Source organism: Sorex fumeus, unplaced genomic scaffold (genome assembly GCF_029834395.1).
Source record: "Sorex fumeus unplaced genomic scaffold, SorFum_2.1 ptg000155l, whole genome shotgun sequence".
NCBI classification, from domain to species: domain Eukaryota; kingdom Metazoa; phylum Chordata; class Mammalia; order Eulipotyphla; family Soricidae; genus Sorex; species Sorex fumeus.
In genome coordinates, this window is record NW_026606212.1 from 3,270,447 (window position 1) to 3,290,000 (window position 19,554).

A 19,554-nucleotide genomic window follows, 5' to 3' on the forward strand; every position below is an offset into this window, starting at 1 on the left:
ATGAAAGGATGGATGGATGGATGGTGGATGGATGGATGGATGGATGGATGGACAGGTGGATGGGTGGATGGGTGGATGGATGGATGGATGGATGGATGGATGGATGGACAGGTGGATGGGTGGGTGGATGGATGGATGGATGGATGGATGGGTGGATGGATGGATGGATGGATGGATGGGTGGATGGATGGATGGATGGATGGATGGATGGACAGGTGGATGGGTGGGTGGGTGGATGGATGGATGGATGGATGGGTGGATGGATGGATGGATGGATGGATGGATGGATGGATGGACAGGTGGATGGGTGGGTGGGTGGATGGATGGATGGATGGATGGATGGATGGACAGGTGGATGGGTGGATGGGTGGATGGATGGATGGATGGATGGATGGATGGATGGATGGATGGACAGGTGGATGGGTGGGTGGGTGGATGGATGGATGGATGGGTGGATGGATGGATGGATGGATGGATGGATGGATGGATGGACAGGTGGATGGGTGGATGGGTGGATGGATGGATGGATGGATGGATGGATGGATGGATGGATATGTCGATGAATACTGCATAAATTAGAAGTGAGAGTGGGTATCTGAGTAGTTGGATGGTTAGGTATTTGGTTGGATGATGAGTAAAAGAACAAATAAAATGTGAGGCTGGAGCGATAGCACAGCGGGGAGGGTGTTTGCCTTGCAAGCGGCTAACCTGGGTTTGATTCCCAGCATCCCATAGGGTCCCCCAAGAACTATCAGGAGTGATTCCTGCGTGCAGAGCCAGGAGTAACCCTTGAGCACTGCCGAGTGTAACCCAAAAAGCCAAAGAAAAAAAAAAGAACAAAACGAGCTCATCTTTTTTTCACTTTCTTCCCCTGCAACCTCAGTAGTTGGCGAGAAGTTCCCGGCTCTGCTCTCGAGAGCACTAACAGCTGCCCTGAGGAGCAAAGCCCGCGTTTGCCGAGGTCTCGGTCCACGGCCACTATCTGCTTCCTGATTGTGGCGAAGCATGGCTATGCCGGAATCGAGACCACGGACGGTCATAAAACTGAGCAAACCTTCGTGACCCTCACGTGCAGGCTAAAGCGTGTGCCCGGGCTCAAGATCCAGGAAACGGGCTGGAGAGATCTCACGGCGGGTAGGGCATTTGCCTTGCACGCAGCCAACCCGGGTTCGATTCCCAGCATCCCATAGGGTCCCCTGAGCACTGCCAGGAGTAACTCCTGAGTGCAGAGCCAGGGGTAACCCCTGTGCATTGCCGGGTGTGACCCAAAAAGCAAAATAAATAAATTAATTAAAAGATCCAGGAAAGAGGCAGTGTCGCCGCCTCCCATCACGTCATTAGTTATTAGACTAATAACCTCAGTCCGGCTTGTGACTATGCAGGGACGAGAGAGGAACACGCATCGGGCCACCCGGGATTCATGCTGACATACACCAAGAACGCAGAGTGCATGATGGGTTGATTTTTTGCTTCTCTGGCTTCTCCGCTGGAGTCTGGCCTGCTTCCCCTCTGGGTTGTGGGTTCCTTGAAGACTTCGTTCCCTTCCTCTCTGGAATCCCGTTATCCCCGTATACCCGGGAGCAAGCCCTGACAAGTCCCGTTAACTGGACCCATTAAAAGCCACGTGCTTGGATGCCGTTTATTAGTGACTGACCAGCACAGGACAGTGTCGAAGGAACTTGCCATTCAAACCCCGGCTCTGATGCCAGCATCCTGTGGGATCTTGGGCAAGTTACTTAACCTCTCTGAACCTCAAAAAGATTGGCTGGCGGCCGAAGTGATAGCACAGCGGAGAGGGTGCTTGCCTTGCACACAGCCAACTGGGGTTTGATCCCCGGCATCCCATAGGGTCCCCTGAGCACCGCCAGGAGTCATTCCTGAGTGCAGAGCCAGGAGGAATCCCCGAGCATCACCAGGAGTGACCCAAAAGCAATAAATAAATAAAGATTGGCTGGATGGATGGATGGATAGATTGATGGCTGGGTGGGTGTGGATGGTTGGATGGGTGGAAGGCAGGTGGTTGGAATCACGTCTGATTGGATGGTAGAAGGATGGGCGGTTGATGGATAGGTGTTGGGTGGATGGTGGATGGGTGGGTGGGTGGGTGGAATTACGGGTGGTCGGATATAGTAGATGGCAGATGGGGATGGATTAGCAGATGAGGGTGAACGGTTATTTGGATGCGTTGGTGGATGGACATAGGGTTGATGGATGGTTGGAATGATGTATAGTTAGACGGAAGGTGGGTGGGGGAAAGGTCGGGTTGGACAGATCCTGGACGGGTGGGTGGTCAGTGGGTAGTAGGGCGGATGGATGGCAGAGAGATGGATGACTGGAGTTACAGATGGATGGGTAGTTGGACGGATGGATGGACCAATGAATAGACTGAGTGAAGGGGGCCGTTGTGAGGAGCAATATTATGTGAGTGTCTGATCCTGAGCAGGAACCGCACAGATGACCATGATGGAGAATGGGTAGCAGCCATGCCACACAAAGGCAACTAAGATCAAGGGTTTTGGTTTTCTGTGTGTGTGATCAAGGGAGAACACAGGCTTAAGGAACAAGCAAGTTTACTCAATGTTTATATTTTTTGGTTTTGGGGTCACCCTCGGGCATTGCACAGGGGTCACTCCTGGCTCTGCACTCAGGAATCACTCCTGGTGGTGCTCGAGGGACCATATGGGATGTCAGGAGTCGAACCCGGGTCAGCTGCATACAAGGCAGACGTCCTACCCGCTGTACTATCGCCCCAGCCCAAAGATCAAAGTTCTGACCTGGTGAATGTCTTGCTCTAAGGGAGAGTAGGTCGATGAAGTGACTGTGATGACCATGATGTCACTTCGCGACAAAAGAAAAGGAGCACAGGGAGATGAGTCCGGGGGGGTCCAGGGACCAGGCCGTAGAGTGAGAGCCGCCCGCCTCGGGCAGCACCAGGGATACAGGCCATGTGCTTTGCTTGGACAAGGCCCCGGGTTTGAGCCCCGGCACCAAAACTAAAATCATAATAAATGCTCGCCAGCCTTGTAGGACCCGGAAACTTGGGGTGGCCTTTCAGACTTGCTGGGACATTGCCATGGACACCCAAAGCCGTTTCTCTACCTCAGCCGTGTGCCCAGCGGCTCTGAACCTCTCCAATCACAGCTCCTTAGAGAAGAGTCTGCTGAAAGCCAGAGGCCCCCTTGCCAGAAAAACGCCCAGACTCATAAAATTGTCCGCGACGGAACAGGGAAGTCAGCACAACACACTGCAGTTGCCATGCCCCTGGCGCGGTCACTGCAGGCCGGCCCTGCCTTCGGGCGGAGAGACCCTCTCTGCACCTTGCCCAGGAGGTTCTGCCCAGCCAGGGGCTCCCTGCCCCGGCCGATGGGCTCCGGGCTCCGCAGCCCAGATGCAGGACACAGGGGCCGGGAGGGGCAGCCAGGAGGGGCACCACAGCGTAGTTCTGGGAAAAGGCGTCCGGCAGCTGGGCCCTGACCTCCCCGAGTCCGTCCTCACAGCTGCCCTGGCCGGAGACGAGTGTGGGCCTCTGGGCTCCCGGCAGGCCCCCAGGCGGCTGCTGACCCCCAGCTGCCGCCCAGGCTGCAGTTCCCGGACGCCAGACACCGCCTTCATCTTCCCCAACGTAAACACCCACAAACCCCAGGGGTCCCCCCCTTCCAGGCCCCTGTATCCTCAGCTGCAGCTGGCCGGCTGGGCGGAGGCTGGTCTGCTCAGCACCGGCCTGGGGCCAGCCCGCTGGGTCAGTGAGCACTGACTGCAGGAATCTGTGCGCCCCCCACCTGCCCCACCCCGGCCCCTGGCCTGGGCCTGTCCCACACATAGTGCTGGAGCAGGTGGGCCCCGGGCACGGTGAGCTCCAGGCTGGCTCCCGGGGAGCCGGGGGAGAGTGGACAGTGGACGGCGCTCCTCCACGCGGCTGTGTGTTGCTGGGCCTGGTTCCTGCCCTCTCTGGGCCTCGGTCTCTCCCTAGGGACTCCTGGGAGTCCAGGCTTTCCGCAGGCTCCGAAAGGGACCTTGCCAGCCCCTCCTCGCGCTCCCAAAAGTGGGAGGGGAAGAGCGGGCCCCTGCCGGTCAATCCTCTCCCGGTCCGGCTCCGGGGGTCTGGGTCCTTCTCAGCAGAGCGTTCGCTGAGCACCTAGTTAGCGGAGCCGGATCCAGGCGCGGCCCGTCCCCGCCGCGCGCCCTGCTGGGGTCGGGGCTCGCGGGGGCTCCCAGGTGGGCCCAGCCGGGGATCTGGGGCGCCGGGGACTCGCGTGTCAGCGGCGGCAGCGCGGCGGAGGGCCGGCCTGCTCCTCCCCTTCCTCCTCCCCGCGCCCTCCCCCTCCCTCCGCCGCGCGCGGCCGGGCCGGGCCGCCTCCCACCCGCGGGAGCCGCGCGTCCGTCCGTCCGTCCGTCCGTCCGTGCGTCCGTCTGTCGGCCGCGGCGGCGGAGCGGCGAGTCGGCGCGCGGAGCCCGGCGCCCGGGCGCGCCTGGCCGGGGCGCGGAGGCGGGTGGGCCGCTGCCCCCCACCCGGGGGCGCCGGGGACGCGGCGACGCAGCCCGAGCCCAGCGCAGCGCCAGGAGGCAGCGCCGAGGCCAGCGGTGAGCGCGCGGGTGCCGGGGACCCCACCCCCGGCCCCGGCGGGGGGACCCGCGCGCGGGGGAGGTCGGCGCGGGTGGGGGGGGGCGCTGCCACCCGCGGGGGCGCCAGCGGGCGGCGACCCCGGGGGACGCCGCGACCCCCGAGGGGCCCTGGGCCGCGCCCGCCGCCGCCGGCGCCCCGCGCACCCCCGCGCATCCCCGCGCGCCCCGCACCCCGGCCGCGGCGCGGGCCCCACGCGCAGGGGAGCGCCGGGCGCAGGGGAGGGGGCGCCGCCGCGTCGGGAGCGCAGCCCCGGGCCCGGGAGGGGCAGCGCGCGACCCCCGGGCCCCCCAGGGGCCCCCCACGGCTCCCCATTGTTCTGCTCCGGGGGAGGGGGAGGGGTGCCGCGCTCGCCTCTTAAAGGGGCCCTCTCCCCGCCTTGTCTCCCGCAGGTCTCGAGCACGCGTGGGGTGGGGCGTGCCCGAGCCCCCGCCCCTCCCGCGCCCCCGCCGGGCCGGAGCCGCAGCCCGCGCCGGCCCCTCCTCGGGGTGCTGCAGCCCTCCAGGTCCGCCGGGACCCCCTGGAAGCCGCCCCCCCCGGGCAGGGACGCCCCCTTGGGCGGGAGCCGTCGGGGTGGGGCGCGGCGGACCGGGCCGGCCAGGGGCGCCGCGGGACGCGCAGGAGGTGGCGGCAGCCGCAGAGCGCGCCGGGCCGGGCCGCCAGGGGACAGGCCCGCGTGGACAGGCCCCGCGGCCGCGCTGACCCCGGACGCCGCCGGCTGGGCCCCGCGGCACCCCGCGCGCGAGGCGTCTGCAGAGAGCGAGGCCCCCGCAGGACCCCGCCGGGGAGGACGCACCTGCCCACCCGCCACCCCCGGCCCGGGGGCCGCCGGCCTCCCCCTGGGTCCGGCCCCCGAGGCGGCCGCGGCCATGTCCCGGCCAGGCCAGGCCGTGATGGTGCCGGGCAGCGGGCTGGGCTTCCCCCCGCAGAACGTGGCCCGCGTGGTGGTCTGGGAGTGGCTCAATGAGCACAGCCGCTGGCGGCCCTACACGGCCACCGTGTGCCACCACATCGAGAACGTGCTCAAGGAGGACGCCCGCGGCTCCGTGGTCCTGGGGCAGGTGGACGCCCAGCTCGTGCCCTACATCATCGACCTGCAGTCCATGCACCAGTTCCGCCAGGACACCGGTGAGTGTCTGCTCCGCGCACCCCTGGGGCCTGCGAGCCCCCTCAGCGTGCCCGGGAGGCCGCGGTGGGCAGCGGCAGGAGGCCTTCTGCAGGCCACCTCCCTCGGCCGGACAGGGCCCTCTAGCAGCCAGTTCTGTTTGTCTCGGCGTCCGACGCCGTCCTTGTGAGTTGGGCCAACGGCCAGCTCTGTGAGCCTCGGTTTGCTCATCTGTACAAGGGGTTGAATCCGCATCTCCAGTGGAAACGGGGCTCACGGAGCCTCCAAGACGGTGGCCCCCATCACCCCCGGGCGGGTGGGTTTTGTTTTCGTGCCTCTGACCAGGGCCGGCGCTGAGATATTTATTAGCAGACCCCCTCGCGGGGGAGGAAACGGTCTCAGGGAGGCTGAGCCGTGGGCCCAGATGGGGGCTGTCCTTGCGCTCCAGAGCCCAGGCTCTGACCGTGGCCGTTTCGGGGGGGCCCGGGGCTGCTGGTGCTGCTGGTGGGGGGAGATGGTGCCGGTGAGAGGTCCATGGTGGTCGTGACTGGGGGCCTAGAGGTGGTGGTGCTGGCGAGGACAGTCGCTGACGGTCCCGGGGACGGTGTGATGGGGAGACGGTGGCGGCCGCGGCAGGCGGGGATGGCAACAGACAGACCAAGGCCCCCTGGGGCCCTGGACCCCCGAGACTCCCAGAGGTGCCCTTGCCCGTGGGGCTCTGGAGGACCGTTGTGGGGCACTGGGTGATGCCCCGTGACTCCTGGACTCCACACCAGGTCCTGTTGGAGGCGGGGTCAGTCCCTCAGGGCCCCGGGACAGCCTCGGGACAGCGGGCGCCCACCTGGCCCAGCAGCGCCACCCAGCCGGCAGCCACGCCCCACAAGTGGCTATTTAAATTTATGTTAATGACCATTACATAAAACCGATGGCTCAGCCTGAGGCCACTCACCACATGCCCTGGGCCGAGTAGCTACCTGTGTCTCCTGGCGAGTGTGTTGGACTGTGTCAGACTGGTATGGGGACACACACACACACACACACACAGAACCTTCTAGAAAACAGCACTGCTCCAGAGCACGCAGCACCCAAGCATGGGCCTGGGGCCAGGAAACACACCGAGTCCCTAACAAATGGGTCCTCGAAGTTGCTTTCCTTCATCTGTTGTCGTCCTCCTCTGGGCCCCCCTCGGACCTCACCCGTTGACTTCCTGGGGGCCAGGCTGCAAGAGCGGGCAGACAGACAGACAGACGGACGAACGTGTCCCCAGTGGGGGGGTCGGCCCTGGAGGAAGCCCCGCCGGGGCCTGGTGTGTGAAGGCAACACACACGCACTGTCACTCACACACACACACACACACATTTGACTCGCACACACAGACACTCACATCTCACGTCCTCGCACATGCATACACATGCACACACACATACACATAGACGCAAAGACACACTCTCACGCGCATACACCTCACACACACACATGCGCACACAATCACACATGGATACACGCACGCACACATACAGATACACACTTCTTTCACACACACATGCTCACACTCACACACATGCACAAGCATACACACGCTCTCACATGTGCATACACACGCGCACAAGTACATGCATACACACACACACACACACACACACACACACACACACTGCTCCATCAACTGTAGATCTCAGAACCAGAAATCAGCCAGTTCAGGGATGGTCCTGGACGCTCCTCGGAGGAGGTGGTAACTAAGCAGATCCAAAGGAGGTGGGGGGTCGGAGGGCTGCCGCTTGGCGGGACACAGCTGTGCTAAGGCCCTGTGGCCGACACGAGCGGAGGCCCACAAGTTTGCTGTTTGGGTGAGCGGCTGACACTACCGAAAGAACTCTTCTCCTTTTATGCAGAGATAGGGAGGGGACTAGGGTCCCTGGGTGGGGGGGGGGGGTGTGAGACCCCGGGGCGTCCCTGCCGCCTGTCCTGTCCTTCTCGGGTGTGGGTGGGGCACGGCCCCCAGAGAAGCGCCGGCATGATGCAGTGCCCGGTGGAGACGCCCAGGCCGAGGAGGGTCCATCGGCCCCTTCCCCACAGCCCCAGCACCCCAGCGTGGGGCCTGGCTCCCGGTCTCAGCAGGCCTCTCCTCCCCAGCTCGGCTGGCTGACCCCCAAAAGTCCAGCTTCCTGTCACCCCTCCCCGGAGCTGCTCACTCCACACCTCGCCCTGTTTGCAGGAAAAGGGAAAAAAACCTCCCGGCCCTCAGCAGGCCCCTGGGAGCCTGCCAGACCCCCAGGGAGAGGAGGCTGGGAACCCGAGCGCTGGCCGGGCGCCTCGGTCCCGGAAGGCAGGGAGGGCTCAGGGCCTGTCCACCAGACAGGCCGGAGAGGGGACCCCCTGTCTCCTGGGGGCCAGTGCCAGGGGAAGCTCAGACACTGGGAGCGGGCCTCAGTTTCCACATCTGTGAAATGGGCTCTGCCTTGCTGGTCTAACCTCAGACATGGAGGAGGTCCCAAGTCTCAATCTCTCTCTGTCTCTCTGTCTCTCTGTCTCTCTGTCTCTGTCTCTCTGTCTCTGTCTCTGTCTCTCTCTCTCTCTCTCTCTCTCTCTCACACACACACACACACACAGAGTAAAACAGTATGAAGCTATAAAACCCTAAGCTCTCGCACATATGCTGAAATGAGCAGAGATTCTACCGAGATTTCCTCATTGTAAAACTCTTGCTAAACAAGTTGAAACTGGACCCTAATCCTGGGGAAGTGGCCATGCGCCCCGCTGTACTCGCGCCCAAGCTTTTTTGCTGGGGCCACCAGACGTGCTATTTCAGGTGCCGCCGTGCCTGTTGTAAGCCTGTGGCTGCAGGAAGCCAGTCGAGGATGTAAATGAGTGGATGGGGGCGCTAAGACGGCTCTGTGAGCTGAAGTTTGAATTTCCTGTCGTTTTTCATGGGCCACGAACGGGCGTTCTGGGTGCGTGACTATTTCAGAGTGTTCAGACGGGTCTTTGCTGGAGCCGGGGCTGAATCCAGCCCCTCCCCCACCGGGGGCCTCTCCCAGAACAACCTTCGAACCTTCGAAACTTGGGCTGTGGGTGTGGGGGCAGGTGGCCCTGTGCGGCCTCCACGTCCCACCTGGAGGGGCAGAGGTCAGGCCAGTGGGGGGGGGGTGTTCGGCCACACCCCTCGCCTATCCCCTGCTGGGCTGCTTTCCTGGCAGGGGGGCCTCTCTGTCCTCCAGCTGGGAGGGGGACCCGAACCCCCACCGGGAGGGCTGCTCTGCCTCTCCCACCTCTCCCCTGCCTGCCCGCCGGCCCACCGTGCTCCATGTTGGTGGCCAGTCCTGGGGCTGGGGTGGGCAGGGAGGGAGAGGGGCGCTGTCCTCCTGGACACGGGCGCTGAGGTTTCCGGTTCGAGGAGCCGTCCCCCGTGCCGCACCCCCGTGCCGTGAGAGTCCAGCTGCCCTGACTGTGGGCCCCGAGCCTGGGCCCCCGGGTGGGTTGGGGGGGACAGCTGCCGTAACCCGAGGCCCGGAAGGGGCCCCTGGGATCTGGCCGCAGGGGTCAGTTCCAGCCTGCGGCAAAGGGGTTGGGAGCCACTCTCTGCGCCCTGAGAGGTCCCGGTGTGCTGGAGGGTCCTGTGGCCCCTGGCTTGGGGGGCAGGAGTCAGGGGCCGGGCCCCTGCACAGCTGGGCCTACAAGGGCCGAGCCCTCCCCCCCCCCGGGCGGCTCACCTGTGTACCAGGCTCTGCACACAGAGCGTCCCCGAACACTGCCAGGAGTGACCCCTGAGCACGCTCCGAGTGTCCCCTCAAAACGAAACAAGAGGGGCTGGAGCAATATGGGTAGGGCGTTTGCCTTGCACGCGGCTGACCCGGGTTCGATTCCCAGCATCCCATAGGGTCCCCCGAGCACCACCAGGAGTAATTCCTGAGCACAGAGCCAGGAGCAACCCCTGAGCATCGCCGGGTGTGACCCCCCCCAAAAAAGAAACAAGATTCCTTTCTGCCTTCACCTGGTCAAAGGCGGGCGCCCCCCACCCCCACCCCCGGGTCTCCCAGCGGGAAGGGGCCCCCTGAGCACTCACTCAGGCGCCCAGAGGAGACGGCACCTCTGCCCAGCTCTGACTCAAAAGCCGGCGTCGATCTGGACTCGGACCCTTTGCCACGGGCCTGAGCCTCTCTGAACCTTGGGTCCTTCCTCTGGGTTTGTTTTTGGGTCCACCTGGCGATGCTCAGGGCTGACTCCTAGCTCTGTGCTCAGGAATCACTCCTGGCGCTGCTGGGGGGCCCCTATGGGGTGCCGGGGATGGAACCCGGGTAGGGCAAGGCAGTGCCCTACCCGCTGTGCTGTGGCTCCAGCCCTGAGCCGGGGATTCTGCCTCTGCAGAGCAGGGACTAGAACGAGGCCCACCTGCAGCTCTCAGGAACCGCGAGTCCCCAGGGAAAGGCACCGGGAGCGTGGCCTCCACACAGCCAGGCCCTCGGGACAGAGATGTGCCCACCTCACAGGGAGGAGCGGGGCCCTTCGCCACAGGGGTCAGCGGCGTCTGTTCAAACCAGGAGGACTTTCTGGAGGAAGCGCCCTCCGGAATCTGCGTGGCTTGGACCAAACAAAGCCCAAAGAGCAATGGGAGGAGCACTGGAGAGGGAGGCCGCCGCAGGAGGTGCAGACAGACACCCGGGCTCGGCTGTGTGGGTGCAGGGCGACAGGCTGGGCCACCAGCTGCTGCTGCTTATGGGTGGCCCCAGGGGAGCAGAGCCAGGCTGTCCCCAGAGCCACCGCGGGCGGCGGGGGCAGGGGGAGGATGATGCTGGCCTGCCGGAGCCCAGCTGAGGGTCCACTGCGGGCCGGCTAGGAAGCTCGCACCCGGACAGCACCCACACGCCCTCCTTTCTCGCACCCCTACCCCCGTCTTCTCTGGGAGGCCCAGGGAGGTTGGCTTGGGGCAGGGAGGGACTAGGAAATGACAGGGAGGGGACAGGGTGACACGTGGGACGGCAGGTGCCCCCAGGACAGCCCCAGACCCAGCAGCCGAGGTCACGGCTTCATTCCTGCCTGCCCCCTGCCTCACAGGTAGTCGAGCTGCCGTGACTCGAGGGTCCCACACCCCCACCCAGAGCCCCAGGCTTCCTCCGGTGACCTGGGGGAAGCTCCCGGGCAGTGGCCACAGGACAAACTCTCCGGGAGGTGATGGCCAAGGGCGAGCGGTCGGGCACCAGCCTTGGGGCTGCTGGGTCAGGACCTGCCAGGCTGTGTCCCCACCCTTGCCCGGACCCCCCAGCCGGACGCCGCTCCAGGCGAGGGTCTGGCCCAGGGCCCGGGCGCTGCACAGCCTGACACGCAGAACAAAGGATGAGACGATCGGGGGGGTGGCCCGGCTGCCAGGGCGTGCTTGGCCTGTGCCCGGCTGGTCCACTTGGCCTTTGTCTCCTGGCTAGCGGGGAGTGAGGCCTCACCTGAGCCCACGCCCTCGCCCTCCCCCGGGGGTGAAGCATCCTTGGTGCCAAGGTGCAGGCCCCGGGGTTGGGGGTGGGCTGTCCAGCTCTGCCTCGCCTGCGGGTGCCAGTGCCCGTCCTTCCTCGGGGGCTGGGGACCTCGTTTCCCCGCAGCCAGGAGCCTGGACGCTCCCGGAGGCTGCAAAGTCCACAAGTCTGTGCACAAGTGGGCGAGAGGCAGGCTCGGTGCCCGCCCGGTGCCCGTCCCCACTCGGTGCTCCCGTAGTGCCTGCTCCCCACCTGGTGCTCTGTGAGTGCTCGGGAGTCTGCGTGATGGACCGTGATCGCTTTGGGGCCAGTCCTGCCCCCCTTGGCTACGTCGAGAGCTCTGATGTGCAGACTCGCAGGAGTCCCTCCGATACTGGTCACCGTCCCGTGTATTCGCTTGCTTGGGGGCCACCCCTGGGGTGCTCGCTCGGGGACTGCTCTCCGCTGGGTGCTCAACGGCCGTCCTCGCAGCGCTTGGGGGACCCGGTGGTATTGGGGATCCGACCCAGGACCCCCCTATGCGAAGCTGCCCTTTGAGCCATCTCGGCCCTGTGTTACTTTGGGGTCAGGGAGCTGGACCCACTCCCAGCAATTCTCAGCCAGCTGGGCCGGTGGTTCAGTGCAAGGGCCCTGGGGCCTGGGCTGGCAGGGCTGCAGCCGCAGTGCTCCGGGGCCCATGAGCGGCCAAGGGCAGAGGGGGGCCTCGATGCAGGGCGGGCGTCTGTGCCACCCCCAGCCCTCGTTATCAGTAGCAGCAGTAGTAGTGGTGGTACTGGGCTCGCCCAGCAGTGCTCAGGGCTGACTCCGGCTCTGCGCTCAGGAATCACGCCCGGAAGACTTCGGGGATCGAACCCGGGTCAGCCCCATGCGGGCAGGCGCCCTCCCCGCCGCGCTGCCTCCCCAGCCCTCGGTATTATTTCTTTACTGCCAATGGCACGTGCCCCCAAGCTCGCCCCCTGCGGCGCCTCACCCGTCGTGTCCCGGGGTGCAGCCGCTCTGCGCCGTGTCCCTGAGCACCTCCCGGCTCCTGCCCCTGGGAGCTGCCGAGGGGGCCGGAGCCAGCACGCCCCGCACCGCTGCAGGGACCCCCGCATGCGAAAGGCAGAGCAGGAAGGGCAGTGAGGACCAAGGGAACCACACGCGCAAATCCACACAGCACGGGCACACAACACAGTCACACCCACAGACACACATAGCCACACACACACACACAGTCTCACAGTCACACACAGACACACACACAGTCACACATACACAGTCACACACAGACACACATGCACACACACAGTCACACACAGTCCCTCGCAGACACACACAGTCACACACAGACACACACACAGTCACACACACACAGTCTCACATACACAGTCACACACAGACACACACGCACACACACAGTCACACACAGTCACTCACAGACACACAGTCACACACAGACACACACAATCACACACAGACACACACGCACACACATAGTCACGCACAGTCACTCACAGACACACACAGTCACACACAGACACACACGCACACACACAGACACACACGCACACACACAGTCACACACAATTACACAGAGACTCACACAGTCTCACACACAGATACACACAGTCACATACAGACACACACACAGTCACACACACAGATACAGAGTCACACACAGTCACACACAGACACACAGTCGCACACAGACACACACAGAGTCACACACAGAGTCACATACAGAGTCACACAGACACATACAGTTCCATACACACACAGTCACATACACACAGTCACACACACACGCACACACCGGGCGTCTCCTGAGACCTGGTCTGTGTGCCCGGCGGGCGGGCATGAGTGACGGCTGTGGGCGCGGGGGGAGCACCTCGGGTGTGTGGGGCCCAGGGGTGACCCATTCTGTGCCAAGTGAACCCTGAGAGAGCGCCCCAGGGTCCCAAGCCTGGATACCATCGCTCAGCACAGAGGCGCCTGCACACACACACACACACACACACACACACACACACATACATGTTCAGCGCAGGTGCTGGAAGGGGGCAACCCAAAGGGGAGCCAAGTGAGTCCCCATCAGGCATGGTTGGTCCTGGCGCTGTGTGTCTTTGGGCCAGTCACTTCACCTCTCTGAGCCTCCGCCCTGGTCCGGCCCCTGTGGCGACCACCCTGTGGTGAGCCCGCGCTCACAGACCCCTGGCATTCAGGCGACAGTATCACGCCCATGTCAGAGAGGAGGAGGAGCTTAGAGGGGAGAAGTTAGTGGCTCAAGGTTCCACCAGGACTCCTGGACACAGTGCTCCCTCCACTCCCCCGCTCTCGCTGCTGGGCCAGAGGGTCTGAGCCCGTATGTGGATGGGATCGGGGTCCCCTCAGCCCACCCAGCGGGGGCAGCCTGACGCCGGAGCATGCGCCCCCCCTCCCCAGCGGCCCCCGTGCCCCCGCCACGCGTGAACCTCTGCCTGCCTGGCCAGCTTCCAGCCGCAGGAGCCGCTAATGGGCTGCGGCTCAGCCCGAGGAGCCCCCGGGGAGAGTTTGGGGGAAACAGAACACGGGAGTTATTGATCGCGGGACAGCGGGGGGACCGGGCGGCCGCCGCCTGCCCCGGCCACACGCCGCGGGTTCCCAGGGACCCTCCGTCCCCGCTGCCATGAAGCTCATCAGCCAGACCCCTCGGAGCCCCTGGGACGGGGGAGGGTCCCCCCCGGGCGCGGGTCAGCGGGGCTGGCCACTCTGTCTCCAGCACTGCTGTCCCAGGAGGGGGGGTTCCCTGCAGATCACGGGCCGGGGGGCTTCGAGGGTCCGGGTCCGAGGGCAGGTGGGAGAGACGTGGGTCTCGTCTGTCCCTTCCTCGCTGCGGAGCCTCGGAGCCCCGGGGCCCCACCTGGAGCGCAGGCCGTGAACGCAGCCGCCACGGGAAGGGACAGTACCTGAGAGGTGGGCGGGGCTGGGGGGCCCTAGGAGCACAGGCTGCAGATTCGCCCATGAGTGACCGGGTCGCAGGGAGGCTCGGCCAAGTCCACCTCACCCAGGGGATCACTCAGGCTCGACCCGGCCCTGGTCACGAGCTTTGGCCACGGCTCGAGCTCCCCACCTGACAGGAAGTCCCATGCGGCCCCCCTTCCTGCCAGGGCCCGGCGCCCCCAACTGAGATCACTCCCTTCCGGGAAGCCACCCCCCAGAGGGAGGCGTTCCCGCGGAGGGTCAGGTGAAGACTGGGTTCTCGGGGCAGAAACCACTCACGAAGAAAAATTCAGGGCGTGAGTTCCCCATCACCAGAAGCATCCTAGTTAGGGCCCCCCTGGGCTGGGCTGAGTCCCTCGGAGCCGGTCCTGTCCAGGAGCAGGGCTGCTCTCCCCAGCCCTCTGCTTCACCCCTGCAGGGGTTCGCTTCTGCGGGCCTCAGTTTCCACATCTGCAAAGTGGGCACAGCTCGGTCCCCTCCCAGCAGCAGCTGGGTAAGGACAAAATGGGTCAGAGCCGGGACGGACGGGGGCCTTGACCCGCCACTGCCCCCACTGCCCTTCCTGCCCACTGGAGACCGGCCACCCTGTCCCTCGTGGAGCCACTGCTGACCTTTTTCTCCCGCCTGTCCCTGCCGCTGTCCAACCCAGGCGTGACCCGGTCACTGGCCACCCCCACACCCCATCTCAGTCACCCCCCCCAGTCCTCCAGCTGACATTTGGTGAGAGCCCCCCGCTTCCCTCCGCGCCGCTTGGAAGGAGATCGGAATTTTTCAACCAAACATTCCTGAGGAACGAAAGTGTGAGGGCGGCGAGGGGCTGACGAGGTGCCCAGAAACAGGACATGCTGGACACAGTGTCCCCGGGGCCTGGGGACGCGGCCTCTCCTGGCCAGCACTGCGGGGGTGCCCTGGGGACCCCAGAGGGGGCAGCCGCCAAGGACGCCCCGCCCAGTGGGCGGCCGGGAGAGCCTCCTGGGACGCCGCCCGCCCGCCTGTCCGTCCGTTGTACCGGCTGGAAATCCAGGCCAAGGCCGCGGGGAACGGGGAAGGGGCATTTTCCCCACGGCGCCTTCAGAAATCTCCAGATCTTCGCCCAGGCGGGTCACCAGGGAGCCAGCCGGTCCCCGTCGGCCTGGGCCCCGGCCAGCGTGAGCCGGAGAAGTGGACGGCTGGGCAGCGGACAGCGGGGTGCAGGGCCCGGCCGGGGTGACAGCCGTTGCCCTAATTACTCGCGCCCTCCAGGTTCCGATCTCGTTTGAAAGGACTCCAGGGACGCAGCCTTTAATAACTACCAGTAAACAGGCAGGAAAATCGATCCCCAGTGAAGGGAGGTCGGGGAGGCGGGCGGGGCGGGCTGGCTCCAACCCAGCTGGGAGCGGCTCCCAGGCCTCTGCTGCGAGGCTGGCCTGATCTCGAACCCCAGCCCAGTCCCATTTCCTCTCCATCAGGCCCTGTTCCTCTCCCTCCCTCTGAGCACCCGAGGCTGCGCATTTCAGCTGCAGGCCTCTCCCGCGTGCCGGGTGAATCTGAGCTGGTCCTGGTCCTCTTGGGAGCGGCCAGCCAGTGAGGGAGAGCAAGAGAAGAAGTGAAGGAGCTGGTGGCCGCACGAGAGAGGGTCTGCAGACAGAAAACAGAAGAAAACTGAAAGGGCAGCTGGGTGTGAAAGCACACCTGGAGGAGGTGGGCCTGCGTAGGGTTTTGTTGGATGAATAGGAGTTTGATGGCCTGGGCGAGGAGCATGTGGGGGGACGTCTGTGATCGGAACAGCTGCCTTGGTTAACTGACCGAGCATCTCTGCCGGACACCTAGGACGTGTTTCACTGCGTTTGGTCCCACATCAAGTCTCTGGGTGGCTAAAATATCCCCCATGTACAGACGAGGAACTTTCCCGAGTCCGTGTGCAGAGCCAGGATTTGCAGGCGGCCTGGGAGACTTCTGAGTCTGGTTTTTTATTTTTTCTTCTTTTTTTTGGAGGGGAATTTGGGAGAGTCCACACCCTTGGTGCTCGGGGGTCACTCCTGGCTCTGTCCTCAGGAGACCCCCTGGATGGGGCCGGAACAATCATACAGCGGGGACGACGTTTGCCTTGCACGCGGCCGACCTGGGTTCAATTCCCAGCATCCCATAGGTTCCCCTGAGCGCCATCAGCAGTAATTCCCGAGTGCAGAGCCAGGAGTAGCCCTTGAGCATTGCCAGGTGTGACCCTCCCCCACAAAAAAGAAGACCCCCCCTCCCGGCAGTACGTGAGGCACCGTGGGTGGTCCTGAGGCCTGAAGCTGGGCTGGACAGGAAGTGAGGCCCTGCCCCCCCGCCCCACCCCCTCCCTATCCCAGGTCAGCCTGGGCTGCGTCTCGACCCCTGCGTCAGCGCCCTCACGCCTGCCCTCCCAGCCCAGCTCGGGGGTGGTGCAGGACATGCTTAGACACAGGAGTCCGTCTAGGAACTGGGGCACCCCCCCCCCACCCACTGCGTGTCCCTGACAGTGGCCCGGATGAATGAAGACATAAACTAGAGCCCGTCGGGGCCTGGAGTTGGCGCCTGGGGGGGCCCCCTGAGAACCCCCTGCAGAATCCCCACACTGCCAGCTCCGAGCACTGGGCCTTCCTGCCCACAGAGCCGAGCCAAGCATTCCTGGAAGAGACCCACAGACTTCCCGGCACTGCTGTGAAGAGGGCCCAGGGCCCCCTAATAGAGCAAGTCCCCTTTCGCTCCCTCCCCCTTCCAGATAACGTAGTGGGTATTTTTTGTTTGACTTTTTTTTTTTTTCCTTTGGGCACGCGGGAGAGGGAGGCCTGCAGCTTTGAGCACTGGGTGGTGCTCAGGGCTTCCTCCTGGCTCTGCACTCAGGAATTACTCCTGGCGGTGTTCGGGGGACCCTGTGGGATGCTGGGGATTGAACCTGGATCGGCCACATGCAAGGCAAACGCCCTCCCCGCTGTGCTATCGCTTCAGCCCTGATAATACAGGTTTTAATGACCTCACTCAGGCTCATCTGGCCTGGACACGAAGTGGGGGCAGGGCTGTTGCAGTCAGAGTTGGGCCCGGGAATGGCCACAACCTTATGAACCCTGGGGACCCCCCTCCCATACCTGGAGCCCAGGGTGCCAGTGGCCCTCCCCACTGTGTTCCACGCTGTGCAGGGGTCAGGACTCTGCAGAGAGAAGCGGGCGAGCTCCCTGGGCCTTGGGGAGGGGAGCAAAGCAGTGCCCATGAGAGTGGGGACAGGCTTACTGACGCTCAAGCCTGTCGTGAGTGAGACCCTGGGTTTGATCCCCCGCATGGCAGAAGAAAGAAAGAAAAAAAGAAAGAAAGAAAGAAAGAAAGAAAGAGAGAGAGAAAGAGAAAGAAAAAGGGCTGGAGAGATAGCACAGTGGGTAGGGCGTTTGCCTCACACACGGACGACCCGGGTTCGATTCCCAGCATCCCATATGGTCCTCCAAGCACCGCCAGGAGTAATTCCTGAGTGCAGAGCCAGGAGTAATCAATCCCTGAGCATTGCCGGGTGTGATCCAAAAGAATAAAGACAGAGGGGCCGGAGCGATAGCACCGCAGGCGGGGCATTTGCCTTGCACCTAGCTCGATCGAACCAGGATTCGATCCCAGCAGACCCTAGGGTCCTGTGAACCCTGCCAGGAGTAAAGCCTCTGTACGGGGTATGGGGTTTGGGGGATGGAACCTTTTAAGCTAAAAGCCATGGGTAGAGCATTTGCCTTGCACATAGCAAACCTGGGTTTGATCCCTGATAATCCCATATGGTCCCCTGAGCATCACCTGGAGTCATTCCTGAGTGCAGAGCCAAGAGTAGCCCCTGTACATCGCCAGGTGTGACCCAAAAAGGAAAGAAAGAAAGAAAGAAAGAAAGAAAGAAAGAAAGAAAGGAAAGAAAGGAAAGAAAGAAAGAAAGAAAGAAAGAAAGAAAGAAAGTATGCCACCTAAGTACCAGAAAGGAGACGCCAATGGCAGGGAGATGGGTGGCGTGCTGGAAGAGTCTGGAAAATTCTCTCCTGAGAAGGGACATTTAAACAGAGCCCCCGAAGAAAGGAGAGGACGTTGACTCTGAGTGGAATTCTCAGCCCGTCGCCCGGGAGAGGCTGAACCATCCTCCCGACCGGAGGCAGAGCTGCTGCCAGGGGCCGGTGCCAGGGGCCTGTGCCAAGGGCTGGTGCCAGGGTTCAAGATGTTTGGAGACCAGCAAGGAGGCCGGAGGGGGCAGGCGGGGAGTGAGTCCGGGGTGTTGGCAAGGGGGTGTCCGGGGTTCTGGAGGTCCCAGAACAGAAGGACGTGGTCTGATGCTTGTTGAGCAGGACCCTGGGGGTCATGAGGTTGGGGGGCAGAGTGAGGGGGCCCAGGCAGGATCCGTGCGTGGAGGGACAGGCAGTGGTGGCCGGACATGATGGGCCCTGGACATGAGGAAAAGACAGAAGCTGAGTCCAGGTTTGAAGGCGCTGGGGTCCAGGAGCGAGTGGATTTGAGGTGCCCCTTAGTTGGTCCCGGGACAGCGCTGGGGAGTAGGTGCCCCCCACATCTTGGAGAGGGTGGGGCTGGACAGTCGCGCTTCGAGAGCCTGGATGCAGAGATAGGATCTGTCCTGCCAGGCTCTTAACGCCCCACTGGGAAGGGGCTGCTTGTGCCCATTTTAGAGATGAGTAAAGTCAAGGCCAAATCACGCATCTGGGGGTGCAGTAAACAGGGACCCCAAGTGAGGTTTGCTCTCCCAGCCCAGGACCTGCCCCCGCCGCACTCTCGGTGCTGTCTCAGGGGATCCTTCCGGCAGCCCCTCGAGCATGGGAGTGAGAGTACTCGGGGATCAGTGCCTGGGCACGGGGAGCCCAGGTGGCTTCGGGGGGCCACACGCGGGTGAGGAGGCTGGAGTGAGCCACGCAGAGCTGAGGCCCGAGGAGACCTGCGGCTGGTCTCCGCTGCCCCCCAAGCCTCGGTGGCCCCGTCTTCCCGCGGCTCGATGCTCACTTGCGGTCTGGACTGTCTGCGCGATGCTCACTTACGGTGCACACAGCCAGGAGCCGTCCACAGCGCCCGCCCGCACATGTTCATTAGGGAAGGAACGAGGAACTGACAGATGAGCGGAAAAACAAACACGAGGATGGAGGATGGACGCGCGGGGAGGGCGGGTGGCGGGAAGGAAGAAGTCCCCGAGCCCCAAATGGATGGAGTGGGGTCCCAAGCGCATCCCCCCGACGGTAGATGAGACCTGTGGGGCGCTTCCTGTGCGCGGGAGACGGGCTTGGGCAGGGCACGGCAAGAGGCTGCCACGGCAGGAGCAGGGTTGGGGGACGTGATGGGAGCAGCCGGGGAAGAAGAGGGAGCAGGGGAGACCGGAGCAGGGCAGGGGTGTGAGGGCCAGGCACACTGCACAGGATAGGAGGGACGGGCACCGCGGGATGGAGAGG

General features: G+C 63.8%; 1 protein-coding gene across 2 annotated transcripts in view; it reads left to right on the forward strand.

Moving 5' to 3' along the window:
- The first annotated feature begins 5,474 nt into the window (after nt 1–5,474).
- Nucleotides 5,475–19,554, forward strand: part of DTX1 (deltex E3 ubiquitin ligase 1) — a 29,569-nt gene continuing 15,489 nt past the window's right edge. For both annotated transcript variants that reach the window (XM_056107140.1, XM_056107141.1), the window contains exon 1: nt 5,475–5,749. In XM_056107140.1, the coding sequence (XP_055963115.1) occupies nt 5,491–5,749 (259 nt within the window). In that variant the 5' untranslated portion in view covers nt 5,475–5,490. The remainder of the gene's footprint in view (nt 5,750–19,554) is intronic.